Source organism: Miniopterus natalensis, chromosome 5, assembly GCF_054644295.1.
Source record: "Miniopterus natalensis isolate mMinNat1 chromosome 5, mMinNat1.hap1, whole genome shotgun sequence".
Classification (NCBI taxonomy): domain Eukaryota; kingdom Metazoa; phylum Chordata; class Mammalia; order Chiroptera; family Miniopteridae; genus Miniopterus; species Miniopterus natalensis.
In genome coordinates, this window is record NC_142085.1 from 16,533,644 (window position 1) to 16,550,570 (window position 16,927).

General features: G+C 52.5%; 1 protein-coding gene across 1 annotated transcript; it reads left to right on the forward strand.

The window, feature by feature from the left end:
- The first annotated feature begins 521 nt into the window (after positions 1-521).
- Positions 522-11,496, forward strand: CAPN11 (calpain 11). Its single transcript, XM_016212702.2, has 21 exons — positions 522-749; positions 1,112-1,181; positions 2,665-2,783; positions 3,790-3,923; positions 4,117-4,285; positions 5,635-5,718; positions 5,814-5,899; positions 6,100-6,174; positions 6,333-6,493; positions 6,695-6,864; positions 8,069-8,080; positions 8,375-8,586; positions 9,178-9,217; positions 9,322-9,390; positions 9,470-9,527; positions 9,648-9,712; positions 9,983-10,051; positions 10,492-10,570; positions 10,663-10,779; positions 11,261-11,319; positions 11,470-11,496. Exons 1-21 carry the CDS (start codon positions 522-524, stop codon positions 11,494-11,496), a joined length of 2,103 nt encoding a protein of 700 aa, XP_016068188.2.
- Positions 11,497-16,927: the final 5,431 nt, after the last annotated feature.

The following is a 16,927-nucleotide window of genomic DNA, read 5'->3' on the forward strand; positions in this document are numbered from 1 at the left end:
TGTATATTCCTCCTTTTAGTTGTCCGTTCATCAGATGATGGGCATTTGGGGTTTTCCCCCACTTTTTGCCTATTATAAATAATGCTGCTATGAACATTTGTGTGCAAGGTTTTGAATAAACGTACGTTTTCATTTCTCTTTTGTATATATGTACCTAGGCGTGGAATTGCTGAGTCATATGGTAATTCTGTATTTGACTGTTTGAGGACCCGCCAGACTGTTTTCCAAAGTGGCCACACCCATTTACGTTCCCACAAGCAGTGTATGAGGATTCCGATTTCTCTGCCTTCTCACCAACACTTGCTATTATCAGTCTTTGATTACAGCCACCCTAGTGGGTGTGAAGTGGCATATCATTGGTTTGCATTTGTCTGGTGACTAAAGATGCTGAGCATTTTTTCATGATTATTGGTCGTTTATATACCTTCTCAGAAAGATATTTATTCTGATCCTTTGTCCGTTTTTAATGGGATTATTTGTCTTTTCATTATTAAGTGGAGTCGCTGTTCGTCGATAAGGGAATGGCAGCTCACATAAACTACACCCGACTCAAGGCCAAGGGCCTGGGCCAACACAGCAACGCCCAGAACTACAGTAACCAGAGCTTTGAGGAGCTGCGAGCTCTCTGCCTGCAGAAGGGGGAACTGTTCAAGGACCCCGTATTTCCTGCCGAACCCACTTCACTGGGCTTCAAGGATCTGGGCCCCAACTCCAAAAATGTGAAGAACATCTACTGGCTGCGGCCCAATGTGGGCACTGGGAGGGGAGCATGGACTCCTGGGGAGCAGGGTGTAGACATGCCCCAGTCACTTTGATCATTGCCAGTCCCGCACTGCCCTATCCTGGCTCTGGCACTAGGCTCCACCTCCCTCAGGGCTGGGGACAGTTCTGGACATGCTTAGCCAAACTCCTCAGATAACCCCTGGGAAAGTCACTCACTACCCTTTGCTATCACAACCTACAACTGTGCCAAGCTGGTCCTGAACCCTCTCTCCTCCCCCATTTGTGTTTTTCCCTAGAACTTGGAGGTGGGCATCATTCCCCAGGAAAGGTGGGGGAGGTCAGGAGGGGGTCTCCTGGGCTCTCTGAAACCTTTATTCCTTCACTGCAGGAGATCACAAGAAACCCTCACTTCATTGCAAATGGAGTCAGCCCCACGGACATCTGCCAGGGGGTGCTCGGTAAGTGGGGAGCAGGAAGGCTGATCTCCACTGGAGAGAGGATGAATCAGGGAAGAGGGGGTCATGGGGGGAGTGCCAAAATGTCTCTTAAGGCTGGGACCCCTTAGGTTCCGATAACCTCTTCTGTGTCCCTGTCACTCCCTTTCTGAGGAGCCGGTAGCAGAGTGTCAGGCGGGTCTTCCTGCTCCCCCCTAATCTGGGTTCCACCCACCCGTTGAGGTCTGGGTCTGGGAGTGCGCTGGGTGGTACATTAGTTAGGGACTGCTGTGCAACCAATCACCCCAAGACTCAGTGCCTGAAAACACAGCAAATGTGCTGCCGTGCAACAGCGTCTGCGGGCAGGAATTCCCAAGCAGCATAGCTCGGTGGGGCTGCAGTCAGCCGGCCAGCCAGGGCCGCGGGCACCCGAAGGCTGGGCGGGAGCTGCAGGGCCCGCCTCCTGGACGGTGCGGTCTCACGGCAGGAGGCCCGAGTGTCCACACCACATGGTAGCCAGCTTCCACCCAAGTGAGTGACCCAAGAGAGAGAACCAGGAGGAAGCCATGATGCCTTACCACCTAGTCTCAGATCGCACACGCACACGCACACACACACGCACACGCACACACACACGCATGCACACAAACACGCGGCTGAATTCAGTCTGATCTGCGGCAGAAGAAAGAGCAGAGTGCGGGGCGGGGCACAGGCCAAGGAGACCTCTGAGGCTCCCTGGGCTGGAGCAGTCCTGGGCTATCAGAGAAGAAAACTGGCTTTTCCCTGGGTGCCCTTTTGGCAATGATGGATCGAAGTGTCCTTAACCTTCCTTCCCCACCCTCTGCCTCCCTCCTGGTACCTCCAGTGACCAGGACGCCACTGGTAATCACAGAAGCTTTCCCAGTGCCCTCAGCCTCGACTTGGCCCAGGGTACTCACATGGGGCACCACCTGCCCCCCAGCCCCAGCCCATGGGGCCTGAGATCCCAGGAGACAGATGGCAATGGATGACCTCCGACCAGGCACACTGCCCTGTGCCCAACACCTAGCCCCAGAGACGCTGGGGCACAGGCTGAGCCCCTTGAGTCTCCAGTATTATGTGGGTGACCTCAGGGAGAAACATCTTGATCGCTACACCAGTGTAACCATGGGGTCGAGGTGGGGGCCGTGGGGGAAGGTGACTGGATTTGTTCAAGGGATGGGGGATGATTGACTTTCTCCCAAAGGAAGCTGGTCCCAGAGCGAGGAGCAACACCAAGGCCAAAAATTCCCCCTCCTCAAATCCCAAAACAAAAGCACCTGGCTCTAATTTGTAAATCCCTCACTTAAAAGAAAAGGTAGAGTTTACTCCACCCCAAAAGCTGTCCCTTCTGCCCTGCTAGCTTCCTAAGCTGGGAAGGCCTGCCGGGGAGGGGGCCACAGAACCAGCTCCTGCTCCTCAATGGCTTGGATTTGGGGGCGCACACACATATGGAGTGCTGGCGTGAAGCTCCTGGCTGTCCTTCCAGGGGACTGCTGGCTGCTGGCTGCCATCGGCTCCCTCACCACATGCCCCAAACTGCTGTACCGCGTGGTACCCAAGGGGCAGAACTTCAGGAAAAACTATGCTGGCATCTTCCATTTTCAGGTGAAGGGCGACTGGAAAGCCAGGGGTGCTTTGTGTGGGGTGTGTATGTGGAGGGGAAGTATGGAGGGAGGGAGAGAAAGAATTACTATGTGCTGTGAAGTTTACCTTTTTGTGTTTCTTTTTTTTAAAAAATGACATTTAATCCTTGGCCAGTGTAGCTCAGGTGGCTGAAGCGTGGTCCTGTCGCTGAAAGGTCGCGGGTTCGATCCCTCTTCAGGGCACGCACCTAGGTTACGGGTTGGATCCCCGGCCCTGGTTTCAGACACGTGCAGGAGGCAGCCGGTGGATGTTTCTCTCTCACATCCATCTCTCTCTCTCTCTCTCTCTCTCTTTCTCTCTCTCCCCCCCTTCTCTTCCCTTCTCTCTACAAATCAATGAACATGTCCTCAGGCGAAGATTTTTTAAAAAGTACTTTTAATAGGGTGGGGTTTTGTTTAGTTATCAGAGACAGATCTGCTCACTACCGCAGTTGCTCCTTCCCTCTCTCTCTCTCTCTCCCAGTAGATACACACACATACGTATACATAATGAGTGTACGTATGATACTGGAAGTCTCAGCACATAATTTCTGTAATCTGCTCTTTAAATTTAGCAACATGTGGATAAATTCCCCATGGCATAAGACATTTCTGAGAATCACAAGTTTTTAAGACCTCAGGAATCCTCAAGTCGGCCAAGGTCAAAAAGACGGGCTGGGTGCCCCTGGAGGTCCTGGCGGAGCCTGGAGCTGAGGCTGGTGGCGAAGCTCCTGCTTTTCATTTCCTTTCACTCACTCGTCAGCCATTCTGGGGAAGTCAGCTCTTTGACGCTGGCCGGTCACCACTAAACCTGACCACCAGGAGGCACTCGTGCAACAGAGTTCTCATGCAAGGAGTGTGTGTGTGTGTGTGTGTGTGTGTGTGTGTGTGTGTGTGTGTGTGTGTGGCGGTGGGAGAGGGAGGCGGGGCAGGGGCAGACAGAAGCCAGATGCCTCATGGCCCACTGAAGCCCACCTTGCTGCCCACAGATTTGGCAGTTTGGGCAGTGGGTGAACGTGGTGGTGGATGACCTGCTACCCACCAAGAATGGCAAGCTGGTGTTCGTGCACTCAGGCCAGCGCACTGAGTTCTGGAGTGCTCTGCTGGAGAAGGCATATGCCAAGTGAGTGCCCTGAGCCAAGGAATTGGGCTTGCCTCTAAACTTGCCCCACCAGTTGGCAGCTATGGGGGCAGCTGGAATCCAGGGAAAAGGGAGGGGGTGGCAGGGCATCCTTCCCTTCCCTTACCATACCCTCTAATGTCCAAGCTCACATCTCTATCCCAAAGCCCAAACAGTGCCCTTTCTGTGCCCACAGGCTGAACGGGTCCTATGAAGCACTGTCAGGGGGCAACACGGTGGAGGGCTTTGAGGACTTCACGGGGGGCGTGACCCAGAGCTTCCACCTCCAGAGGCCCCCTAAGAACCTGCTGAGAATGCTTAGGAAGGCCATAGACCGATCTTCTCTCATGGGCTGCTCCATCGAAGTAAGCCATGCTTGATCCTGCCTCAGGACCTTTGCACCTGCTGTTGCTGTCACCTAGAGGGTTCTTTCCCCAGATACCTGCATAGCTAGCTCATTCACATTTCAGTTCAAATTCCCCTTCCTCAGGCTAGTCTTTCCTGCCTCCCAATCTAAATTAGTTGCCCCTACCCCCATTTACTCTCTACTTTGAAATTATGATATGAAATTCTTACTTACTCATAGTCTGTCTTCTCCAGACTGTGTTCACATTCCATGAAGGCAGTGGTCTTACTGTCTCATTCATTGCCTGATCCTTGGACTTAGGAAGGCCCTTGGTATGCAATAGCTACTCAACAATATTTGTTCAGATAAATAAATGAACCTGGAGTGCTACCATGTGACGCGGTCATTGCATTCTTGTGCATTTACCCCAGAGAAATAAAGACATGTGCACACAAAAGCCTGAACACAAGTGTTTATAGCAACTTTATTCAAAATAGTCAGAAACTAGAAACAGCTTAGAGGGCCTTCCAAGGGTGAATAACCCGTGGTGCAGGCACCATGGAGCACTACTCAGCAATAAAACACAGAGCTAGCCCTGGCAGGTGGTTCGGTTAGCTGGAGTGTTGTCCATGCACCAAAAGGTTGTAGGTTCAATTCCCCGTCAGGGCACATATCTAGGTTTCAGGTTCAATCCCCGGTCATGGCGCTTTCGATGTCTCTCTCTCTCTCTCTCTCTCTCCCTCTTAAAAAAAAAACAAAAAACAATAAAAAGCTATCCTCAGGTGAGTATTTAAAAAAACAAACTATTGACAAGTGCAACAACTTAGGTGAATCTGAAGGGAGTTATGTTGAATAAAAAAAGCCAATCCCAAAAGGTTCCATACTGTATGATTCTATTTATATTAGTCTCGAAATGACAAAATGAAAAATGAAGAACAGCTTAGTGGTCTCGAAGGTTAAGGAGCAGGGTAGTAAGAAGAGGTCATAAAAGGGCAACGAGATGGGTGTTGGGGATGATGGAAATCTGTCGTGAACTGGTGGTGGATATGAGAAACTACACGTGATAAAACTATTTAGGACGCACACGTGAGTACTAGTAAAAGTGAGGGAATCTGTGTGAAATTGATCAGTTGCATCCACACCAACATCCTCGCTTAGATATTGAGCTGTAGCTTTGCTAAATGTTATGAGCAGGGGAAACTGACGGTGGGAGCACGAGATCTCTCTGTATTGTCTCACAACTTCACCTGAATGAATATTCAATCGTTTGAAAAGACAGATTTAATCTTAAAGAAATTAACCCCTGTATTCAGTTCCCCAGGTTCTCTGCCCGGATCCTGATCCCTTTTCTTCCTCGCTGTTCTTTAGATCACCAGCGAGAGTGAGCTGGAAACCATGACCGAGACGATGCTAGTGAGAGGACACGCTTACTCAATGACCGGCCTTCAGGATGTGAGTGTGACCGCTGCGCTCTGCCGGAGGGGCACGGGGAGGAACGGAACCTCCTCCTGCCCCACGCCCCTGACCTTTACCCGCGCCCCCCCCAGATCTGGTACCGAGGCAAGACAGAAACCCTGATTCGGGTCCGGAATCCCTGGGGCCGAGTCGAGTGGAATGGAGCCTGGAGTGACAAGTAGGTGCCCTTGAGCGGCGCTCTCAGGTAAGGGGCAGAGGCACCCACGGGCGCACCAAGGTGCACCCCTCCCTCTAGATTCTCCAGATAACTCAGGACCCCAGTAGGTAGGCATTCAGGGGTGAGGGCGCGTCCTGGGGGAAAGAAGGCACCTCCTGCCCCCTGCCCCCTGCCCCCCTCACTGCCTGTCTCTGCTCCAGTGCCAGTGAGTGGGAAGAGGTGTCCCCAGACACCCAGAGGAAGCTGCTGCACAAGATGGAAGACGGGGAGTTCTGGTCAGTTTGGCCTGGTGACCCTTTTTCTCCCCACCCCCACCCACTTATCTGCCCCCACCCTCCCACCTGTGTGGTGGATGTGGCAGCTCCTGGGAAAGGGGTCCCATGGGTGTGGGTGTGCCGCCGATGGGCTGTAGCACTCGCCCTCTGCACCCCAGGATGTCCTACCAAGATTTCCTGAAGAATTTCACATCCCTGGAGATCTGCAGCCTGAACCCCGATGCGCTCTTGGGGGACTACAAGAGCTATTGGCACACCACCTTCTATGAGGGCAGCTGGCGGCGGGGCAGCACAGCGGGGGGCTGCAGGAACCACCCCGGTGGGTCCAGGGAGCCCGGGAGGGGCCACCGGCTCACCACACAACCCTGCCTGGGACCCGGGGTCACCACGAGGGTTGGGATCCACCACGAGGTCAGGGGCCCATCAGATCCCACTGGCTCTTTTGAGGAGGCAGGCGTGTGGCTGGGAAGCCAGGGCACCCTGGGAAGGGCAGAGCCATCCTGACCTACTTCCCCCACAGACACCTTCTGGACCAACCCCCAGTTTAAGATCTGTCTCCCCGAGGAGGACGATGACCCCGAAGACGACGAAGTCATCTGCACCTGCATGATAGCCCTGATGCAGAAGAACTGGCGGAAGACACGGCCCCAGGGAGCCCAGCTGCATACCATTGGCTTTGTTCTCTACACGGTGGGCACCCCAGTTGGTCCTCCAGCCACTCTAGTTCCCTCCCCCGGCCTCATCCGCGGGGCCACTGTGCACCCGGGAGTGGGACCCTCTCCAACAGGCCCCACAGCCCTGGCTCGCCCTGTGATTTTGAGACAGGGCCAGCTGTTTCCTTTTAACAGATGTTTTCATCTAAAACACTTAGGTAGCACTTCCTTTGTGACAGGCATCCTTCCAAAGGCCTTATGAATAGGAACAGCTTTTATGAAGAGGAAGGGGACTGAGAGCCAGAGAGGGGAGGTCACTTACCCAAACGTCAGCAGCAGAACCTGTGTCCTGAATTCCCAGGCACTTGGGGACTTCTGCACAAGCTCCCCACGCCTGCCCCAGATGCCCCACCGGGAGCACTGACTCCAGCGACCAGAGAAATCCCTGACAAGTGCTTCCCAAACCACGCCTTGCAAGATCCTAGAAATTGCCATTTATTCATTCACTTCTATATTCAACACGTATTTATGGGACACCTACTGTATGCTGGGCCCCAATCCGGTCTCCAGTAGCTCAATAGTGAAAAAAAAAAAACAGATACAAGCCAGGTCCTCCTCCTAGGCTGCGAGTCCACCATGTTAACAGACACACCTCAAGTCAAGACATTTCCAAGGGTAAATACACTCCTTCCAGGAAAGTCTATTCTCCCACCCCCACCCCCATCTACAGAGCCATCAGCATATTAAAGGTTAGAGCAACCGGTTTATCTTGGTTGGACTCACCTTTTTACAAACGTATTGGTGTGGAACACTCCATTTCATAACCCTTTATTAGCATGCTGCAGGATATGAATGTCCCATGGAAACGCTCATGGTCAGGAAAATGCTCTCTAGATTTTCATCCCAGCCCTTTCAAGTTTTAGCAGAGTGAATTGGGCAAGTTACCTCACCTCTTGGGGATTCTGTTTCCTGTCCTTAACCTGCAGTGGTAAACTCTGTGTAAACTGTACTTTGCTGGCCAAAGCTGAGGGATTATTAACGCTAGGGTTTCTATCAGAGCCCATACCCCACCCACCCCATCACTAGTGTCCTGGTGCCCTTAACACGCCCCTGCCAACACACGTGCACACACATGCGCACACACGCATGGCCCACACTGTGCACATCTCTCGCATGGCTTCCCCAGGCCTGAGCCCTTCATCGTCCTGGGGATCTGACCCTCCTGTCTTTTCCTTTCCCAGGTCCCAAAGGAGGTATGGACAACCCGGGCTTGACCCTGCCAGGACGCATGTGGATGGGCAGAGGGTGGAATTCAGCAAAGGGCTCTGGGGGCCACTGGGTTAGGATCCCAGCCCCCTTGGGCCCTGGATGGAAGTCAGGGAAAGAAGAGATCACACCAGGGTCACCGCCATTTGGGTGGTGTCCGGAACTGGTCAGTTGGCGGAGATGCCTTCCCCGAAACCCTGCCCAGCCAGGCTTCACCTTGGAGGTCCCTCGCTCCCGGTGCTCCCAGGCCAGCCCCGCACCCACCTCCAGGGCACATGTAGTTGCAGAACATCCAGAATATGCACCTGAAGAAGGAGTTCTTCGTGAAGTATCACGACCATGGCTTCTCCGAGATCTTCACCAACTCGCGGGAGGTGAGCAGCCACCTCCAGCTGCCTCCAGGGGAGTATATCCTCATACCCTCCACGTTTGAGCAGCACAAGGATGCCGACTTCCTGCTCCGGATCTTCACCGAGAAGCACAGCGAGTCTTGGTGAGGGGCCCGCCTCGCCGCTCCAAGGCCACCCGCTCCAGGGCTGTAGGATATGTGCCCTGGCCGCTGTGACTCAGCGGCTAGAGCCTCCGCCCCGCACCAAAGACTGTCGGGTTCCACTCCTGGCCCAAGGCACTTACCTGGGTTGCAGGTTCGATCCCCGGCCCCGGTCCGGGCACGTGGGGGAGGCAACCAATCGATGTGTTTCTTTCACATCGATCTCTCTCTCTCTCTCTCTCTTTCTCTCTCTCTGTCTCTTTCCTCCTCCCTCCCTCGCTTCTAGTCTCTCTAAAAATCAATGGAAAAAATATCCTCGGGTGAGAATTAACAATAACAAAAACCCTGTAAGATGTCAAGCTCAGGGAGCAGTCCCCTGGTCCCCCCCACACACGCCTTGTCCCTGTTTTACAGTCAGGGAGACTGAGGCACGAGGAGGGGAAGTCCCAGTTAACAGCAGAACCAGAGCTAGAACCCAGATGCCGAATTGCTTCAGATACATGACCTGACTCCCCACCACATCCCCCACGCCCTCACTGAAATCCCTGTCTCCCTGACCCTTGGTAACCCCGAGCTTCCTTCACTCTCGCCCAGGGAACTGGATGAAGCCAACTATTCGGAGATTCTCCAAGAGGTAAGGGGGCGCTCTGGGGTTGGGGGATCAGAGGAAGCCTCTGGGTGCGGGGAGGGTGAAGGAACTTTCTGGACTGGGCCCCTTTCCCATTCCTTTCCCTCCAGGAGAAAATCTCTGAAAATGACCTAGACCCGGACTTCAAACGTCTGTTTACGATAGTGTCAGGAGGCGAGGTGAGAGCTTCGGGCTGGGAGCTGAGTGGAGGCACTGGGGGCGGCAGGCTGTGCAGGGGTTGACAGCCCCCCTTCCTAGGACAAGGAGATAGGCATGTATGAGCTCCAAAGACTGCTCAACAAAGTGATCACCAAACGTGAGTCTTCCAGCCCCACCACTCCCAGCCCCTCCCCGCAGCACTGCCCCACCCTGAAGATTGTCTGCCCCCCCCATAACCCCCCACTCACTCCTCTTCCTGCCCCTTCCCCCGTCACAGTCAAAAACTTCAAGAGCAAGGGCTTTGGCCTGGACGTGTGCCGCTGTATGGTCAACATCATGGATGTATCTTCCTGTCCAGTGGGCGGTCCTGTCCAGTGCTCTCCTGCCCCTGTCCCCCTACCCCTCAGCCTGGTCCCCACGTGGCCACCTCTCTGGCCAGCCATGTCCTCCTTCCTGATGGGTAGCAAATGATGCCAGCTCTTCTGGCTGTACCATAGTTACCATACGGGACCCCCCCCCTAGTCTTATGCCCCCCTCTGTAAGCCCTTCTGCTTCCCTGGCCCCAGGACGCCCCCCTCAATCCCTTCCCTGATATCCTTGACCACCCCCCAGAAAGATGGCTCTGGCAAGCTAGGGCTTCTGGAGTTCCAGGTCCTGTGGAAAAAAATCAAGAAATGGACGGTAAAGGGCATCGAGGGGGCAGTTCACGGGGTGAGAAAGGAGGTGCTCAAGGGGGATGGAGACTAGTAACGATGAAGCTGGAAGTGGAGCCCCTGGCTGGACACACACATGCACACACACATGCACACTCAACGGGCCAGGGGCTGCTGAAGTGTTGAATTAGCCAGTCAAAATATTTAATGAGCAGCGTAGTTCAGGTATCAGACGGCAGGCGGGATACAGGCAGGGAGCCCTGGCAGGGTGCCAGAAGCCCCCTGCTAGGCCCGGGATTCACCCTGCAGTCACCAAATGACAGGAGCAGTGGGAGCTCAGGGGATGGGCCAGGGCAGGAGCCCCCTGGGGTCTTGGGTAGCAGTTGTGAGTCAACAATACTGAAGTATTTCATTATTTCAACCACCATGCCATGCACACGGCCTTACCTAACGTGGGTGTCCCTTCAGAACATCTTCCGAGAATGTGACCAGGACAACTCAGGCACCTTGAACTCCTATGAGTTGCGCTTGGCAATTGAGAAAGCAGGTGGCCAAGGGTCAGGAGGGGGCTTTGGGACAGGGAGGAGGGAGGCCGCGGGCAGAGGACTGGACTCTCCTCTGCGCACCTCTCTCTCCCAGGCATCAAGGTAAATAACAAGGTGGCGCAGGTGCTGGTGGCCAGGTATGCAAATGACAACATGATCATGGACTTTGACAGCTTCATCTGTTGTTTCCTGAGGCTGAAGGCCATGTTCAGTGAGTCAGGCACCTGCCCACCCCCCACCCTAGGCCTGGGTCACCAGCCTTCTCCCACACACCCACATGCGGAAAGCTGCTCCAAAGCCGCTGCCCCTTACAGGGCACAGATGATCTGGGTTCAAATCCCAGCTCCCCCAATTGCTGACTCTGTGCCTTGAGCAAGTCACTTTATCTCTTATACCTTCATGGCCTTGCCTATAAAATGGGGCTAATAATGGCCCTGCCCTTCTAGGATGGGAGTACAGATTAAATGAGCTGGTATGTGCATGGAGAGCACTCAGAACTGCGCCTGGCTCAGAGCAAGGCCCTAAGAGCTGTTACCATTAATCCCCCGCTGGGCGCGGAGGTTAGCTGGGGAAGCAGCGAGGGACCGTTTCTTACACCCCGTCTGGCATCCTCCCTGGTTTGGAGCGGGTTTTTCAGATGCATCTACTGACTCAGCTCTCAACCCTCTCCCTTTTCCCTCTCTCCAAAACAGCACATTTTCTAACCCTGGACCCCAAGAATACTGGCCATATTAGCTTGAACTTGAACCAGGTACATGGAAGGGATCTTCCGGTAACCCCCCCCCCCCCCCCCGCTCCACCTGCCCTCTGCTCCCCCCCCCGTCGCCCCCCCGCCCCCCCTCAGATCTGTTTCTTCTCTCCCCCACCCCCACCCTCAGGTCTGTTTCTTCTTTCCCTATAGTGGCTGCAGATAACCATGTGGGGATAGAGGGGCTGCAGGAGCCTGGCTATCTACCACCACCCACCACCAACAACCCACCAGCATTCTGGCCCAGGGGGGCAGGTACTCTCTGCCCTCTCAGCTCTGCAGTCTCTGTTGGTGGAATGGGCTCCAGGGAGCAGCACCTGGGTGCCAGATCCCATGCTTACTCTATCAGATGACCTCCATGTTCAGCCTCCCAGCTCAGTGTTTCTGTTTTTCCCCAGCCAGGCTTCTGATGACTGGGTTTACCCCACAGCCTCTTTCCTTCTCAGTATATTTTATTAAAGACTAAGTGATACTTTCCCAGTGTCCCCTGGCTGGGGAGTCTCCCCACACTTTCTTCCTGCCCACACCTGCCTGCTGACCAACCCTCCTGGCATAGCCTCTCCTTTCTCACTCAGGGGCATGAATATAACATGCCACTGGCTTCTGTGTCTCTGCGTTTCCATGCCAAGAAAAGGCTGGTGGGGCTGAAATCACTTCCCCAGCACCAAAGAGGAGCCCCAGTAGCTCTCAGGGTTGTACCATGTGCCTCCAAGGAACGTTTAAAATGAGTGGTTGTCACCGACGCTAGAGGGCGCTTATGGGCAATGCCTGGGATGCTTCTTGCACCGCAGGGCCTGTGAACTGTATGGAGCACTGTGCCATGGAGCAGTATCCGAGGGGAGGTCTGAGCCGGGGCCAACCAAGCCTCCTGCTAGAGCTGGGCAAAGTTAAGGCTCCACAGGGCCCTGAGCCTCCTCTCTCATCTCACCCCTCAAACTGGGGTCTCCAAAGGTGGCATTGCAAGTGCCTCAAAGGTCAAAAATCCAACAGCTGCAAACACCAGCAGGCCAGAAACGAACTGGCCCTCCTGAGTTTGAGGCTGAAAGGGGTGAGAACTGTGGCAACAGGTCAGTTCACTCCTGCCCTAAAGCTGTTCAGATTCAAATTATTAATGTTAGAAAATTGCTCCTGCCAAACTAGTGCCCCACAGGAAGCATCAGGGGATCCTCAGTCCACCAGTTCTTGACCTCGGAGTCTCTGCCCAGACGCCCCTCCCCCCCAGCTCCAGCCTCCTGCGGCAGTGAGAAGACAGAGACCTCCTGCAGCAGCCTCTCAAGGGCACCTCTCCAGGCCTTCAGATCTCTCCATGGCTTCCAGAGCTCTGGTCCCTCTAGCCCAGGCTGGGGCCTGGGAAGGAGAGCTTTTCAGCCTCTTGGCTAGGGACAGCATCCACATTCCCTTCTATTAGGGACCTGTCACCCCAAATGAGTCTAACCCCCTCCCTGGTCTGTGTACACTTCTAGCTTCCCGGGAGTTTCCCCGCTTCCTCACGCAGAAGTGCTGAGAGTCTCCCCCTCACCCCCACCCCCACCTCCTGAGCACTAACCCACCCTCCTTGCGAATGCTTAGTTGCAGGGTGGGATTCCAATCTCCCTTGACTCCACACCAGTCCTACCCCCACTCTCCAGCCCCACCCAGCCTGCTTTTCCATTTCAAAGACTAAACTGTGTCAGCCGCCCCCTCCCACCATCACCACCCCCACTGCCTCCTAAAGAATCACTTCCAGCCTGCCGCCCCCGCCCCTCCCCTTCCTCTCCCCGCTGCTGTCTTGTCTGAGAGAGGTCGCACCCTGTTAAGGAGTCTCCTAAGGACTGAGTTACCTCCACTATCTTCTGCCACCTTTTGTCCACAGAGCTGCTCTCTAAGGAACGCAGGTCTTGGTGGCGGAAACGATCATTTGGGGGAGGCCCGAAAACTAGCAGGTCCTCTGAGGTCTTGAGAGGCCCCAGGCAGCCCTGGTTGGTTCTGGGGAGCCTGGCTTTTGCTCCTTGCCCTGGGGGGAGATAATGCCCACTTCTGGCTGGGTGGCCTCAAACAAGTTATTTTCCTTCCCTAACGGGCTCAGTCCTTTTTCTCATCTGTCAATTAGGGGTGGCCGTGCCTATCTCAGAAGTGTGCTGTGGGGACAAGTGAGATAATGAAAGTGAAGCTCAGTGTTTGGCACTGTGGGTGGAAAAGGGGGCCACACGTTAAACCTGACAAGCTCCAGGAAGGCTTCATGGCGCCCGGTTCTGCTAGGGAGGGGCACTAAACCGCAGTGCCTGCACCTTGCACAGCCCATGCTGGGGTGACCTCAGCTGAGGCCACGTGGCAATCTAGATTTCATCTCTTGACTAACTGCCACCCTCCAGAGCTGCTGCCCCCACTTCCTCCAGATCCTCTCCACAGCCTCCAATTTTACTGCAAAGATGAGGCCACATCAGAGGAACAGCCTCAACCTGATTTCTCTGTCCCGCAGAATACACCCATAGCTTCATCCTCTGGTCTCTCAGAAAGTGGGATCTAAAATGTGCTCAAAATCTTGCCACTTGCCACAACATGGCTGGACCTTGAAAGCATTGTGCTGAGTGAAATAAGTTAGACAAAGATAAATACCATATGATCTCACTTATATGTGAAATCCAAATAAACATACATGAAAGGTTAAGGTCTGAGGTGTGCGGGCAGGCTAAATAGACGGTGAATGAAGGAAAATTGAATTTATTGAAGGAAAAGGGGATGGGGGTGGGGATATCCAAAGGGAAGGGCTACACAACACTGAGCCAAAGGGTGTTGGGTCCATGGCGGTAAAAATATGTTTAGGACAGAGAAATGAAAGGTGCATGGAAGAAGAAACAGGAGAGCCGAGGCTGGGCTGTTGCAGGGATCTTGGAGACAGGTTCAGGGGGTAACCCCCGGACAAGCTGACGCTGCCCATTGATTGCTCCCCTGGTTGCAAGTCTGACCATTGATTGCTCCCCTGGTTACAAGTCGTGTGTGGTACCCTCAGAGGGAAGAAGGGGGATGGAGATGGCGCTGGAGTGCTCCCCACGGAGCTTGCACTGGGTCCTTTGTCCTGAGCCTATTTATCTCTTTCTTGCAGGTGGGAATCTTAGGGGAGGTCTCAGGGGAGGGTAGAATAGGTTAAATAATAGAATATTCATCAGGTTTTCAGGGGTGCTCTTTCAGGATCATGTTCTCCAATGATTGGTGGGTGCCACAGCAGGGGCTCATTAGTCAATGTACCTGGTCCTGAGGCAGCCACAGCTCCATCTGTCTGGTTTCACTGCTTATCTGGGCCTGCAGCTGAAATACAACTGAGGCTTAGATGTTATCTTCAGGGAGGAAATGCTCAGGGCGTCCAAACCAGATGACCAGCAATATGCTGGGGGAGGAGAGGTTACCCCTGGACAAGGTTCTTGTTTTCCCAGTTTCGCCCCTTGCTAGGCATCAGGGGCTTCCTGCCCTGGTGAGTCTCCGTACCCGAGTTTCTGTACCCGGCCCATCTAACAATATACACAGAGAGCAAATTGCTGATTGCCAGAGGCAGGGGCGGGGAGTGGACGAAATGGGTGAATGTGGTCAAAAGGTACAGACTTCCAGTTATAAAATAAATAAGTCATGGGAATGTAATGTAGAGCACGGTGACTATAGTTAACAATACTGTATTGCATATTTGAAAGTTGCTAAGAGTAGATCTTAAAAGTTCTCATCACAAGAAAAACATTTGTTACTATGTATGGTGATGAATGGTAACTAGGCTCATCATGGTGATCATTTCTCAATACATACAAATATTAAATCATTGCAGGGTCCATGTATCTGCTGTGGCTCCAGCAGGTTCTCAAAGCTCCCACTGTCATGCTGACCATGCACAGAAAGGACTTTGGCATCTAGTTGGCACTCCCTTCCCTTGTTCAATATTGGCTTTTGATTTGCCCTTTTGACATTGTTTCCAAAGATCAAGGAATGTCAATAACATTTTAAAGGACTAATAAGAACCTCCTGTTAATGAAGCCACTTCTGTGGAAACATACTGTACTACTAACGTAAAGTCCCTGGGCTCTGTTTTGATGTAATTTGTTTATTGGGTTGGCTTGGCTTTTTCCTTTTTTAGAAAAGTACACCCTTCCCTCTCCCGTTACTAAATTAATTTCTATTTTTGAGAAGTTGTCTCAAAGTGTAAAAACATAAGCTTTCATTCATAAAGTAGATGTTGTGAAAGTGATGTAACTTTTACCATTTTTCATCTTACATCTTTTTTTAAAATTTTTATTTATTTATTTTAGAGAGAGAGGAAAGGAGAGAAAAAAACATCGATTTGTTGTTCCACTTATTTATGCATTCACTGGTTGATTCTTTTTTTTTTTAATATATCTTTATTGATTTCAGAGAGAGGAAGGGAGAGGGAGAGAGAGAGAAACATCAAGGATGAGAGAGTCATTGGTTGGCTGCCTCCTGCACACCCCCGACTGGGGATCAAGCCCAGATCCAAGCATGTGCCCTGACCGGGAATCAAACTGCGATCTCCTGGATCATATGTCGATGCTCAACCGCTGAGCCACGCTGGCCGGGCCATTTGGTTGATTCTTGTATGTGCCCTGACCAGGGATGGAACCTGCAACCTGGGCGTATCTGGACGACACTCTAATCACCAAAGCTACCAGGCCAGGGCCTCTTCATCTTAATCTCTACTAGCAAGCTGGTTAGGAAAGCACCAGGGATGGGGGAAGGAAGGGGAGGAGGCAATTCTGAACGAATCAACTGTTTTTGTTGCTGTTGTTGCAGGTTTAATATAAAAGTTCTTGTTCCTTAGGAGGTCATGGCCTTTGACTATGCACACAACCTTTGAATTGTGCCTACTAAACTATAGCAGGGCACCCTGCACCCAAGGGATTCTGGCTTTCTGGAATCCCCAGCCATCCTCTGGACTTTATTTTGCCAACCATAATTAAGCAACTGTAAATTACTGCTATATTAATGTTTTGAAGCACTGGGATAGTCTAATTCTAACTTGTAATTAATTATGTTTGCCAATTGTCTGTCTGAAATGAATTTGTGTCTGAACAGTTATTGAAACTTAAATTGTACAGATATTATTTATGACAACTTTGTACTGTGCTTAATAAAAAACAAAAAGTTGGGCCCTGGCTGGTGTGGCTCAGTTGGATGAGCATTGTATGGTGTACCAAAAGGTCACCTGTTGGATTCCCAGTTGGGGCACATGCCTGGATTTTGGGCTTAATCCCCAGCAGGAGGTGCTCAGGAGGCAACCTATCCATGTTTCTCTCTCACATTGATGTTTCTCTCTCTCTCGCCCTCCCCACTCCTTTCCACTCTCTCTGAAAATCAATGGAAAAATATCCTTGGGTGAGGATTTTTTTTAAAAATTACCATCTTAACCACATATATTATGCGTCCACTAGTTGATTCTTGTATGTGCCCTGACTTGGGATCAAACCTGCAACCTTGGCGTATCAAAACGATGCTCCAACCAACTGAGCTACTCCACCAGGGTACCATCTTAACTTTTTTTTTTTTTTTTTTTTTTTAATTTCAGAGAGAGGAAGGGAGAGGGAGAGAGAGATAGAAACATCAGTGACAAGTCACTGATGGGCTGCCTCTTGCACTC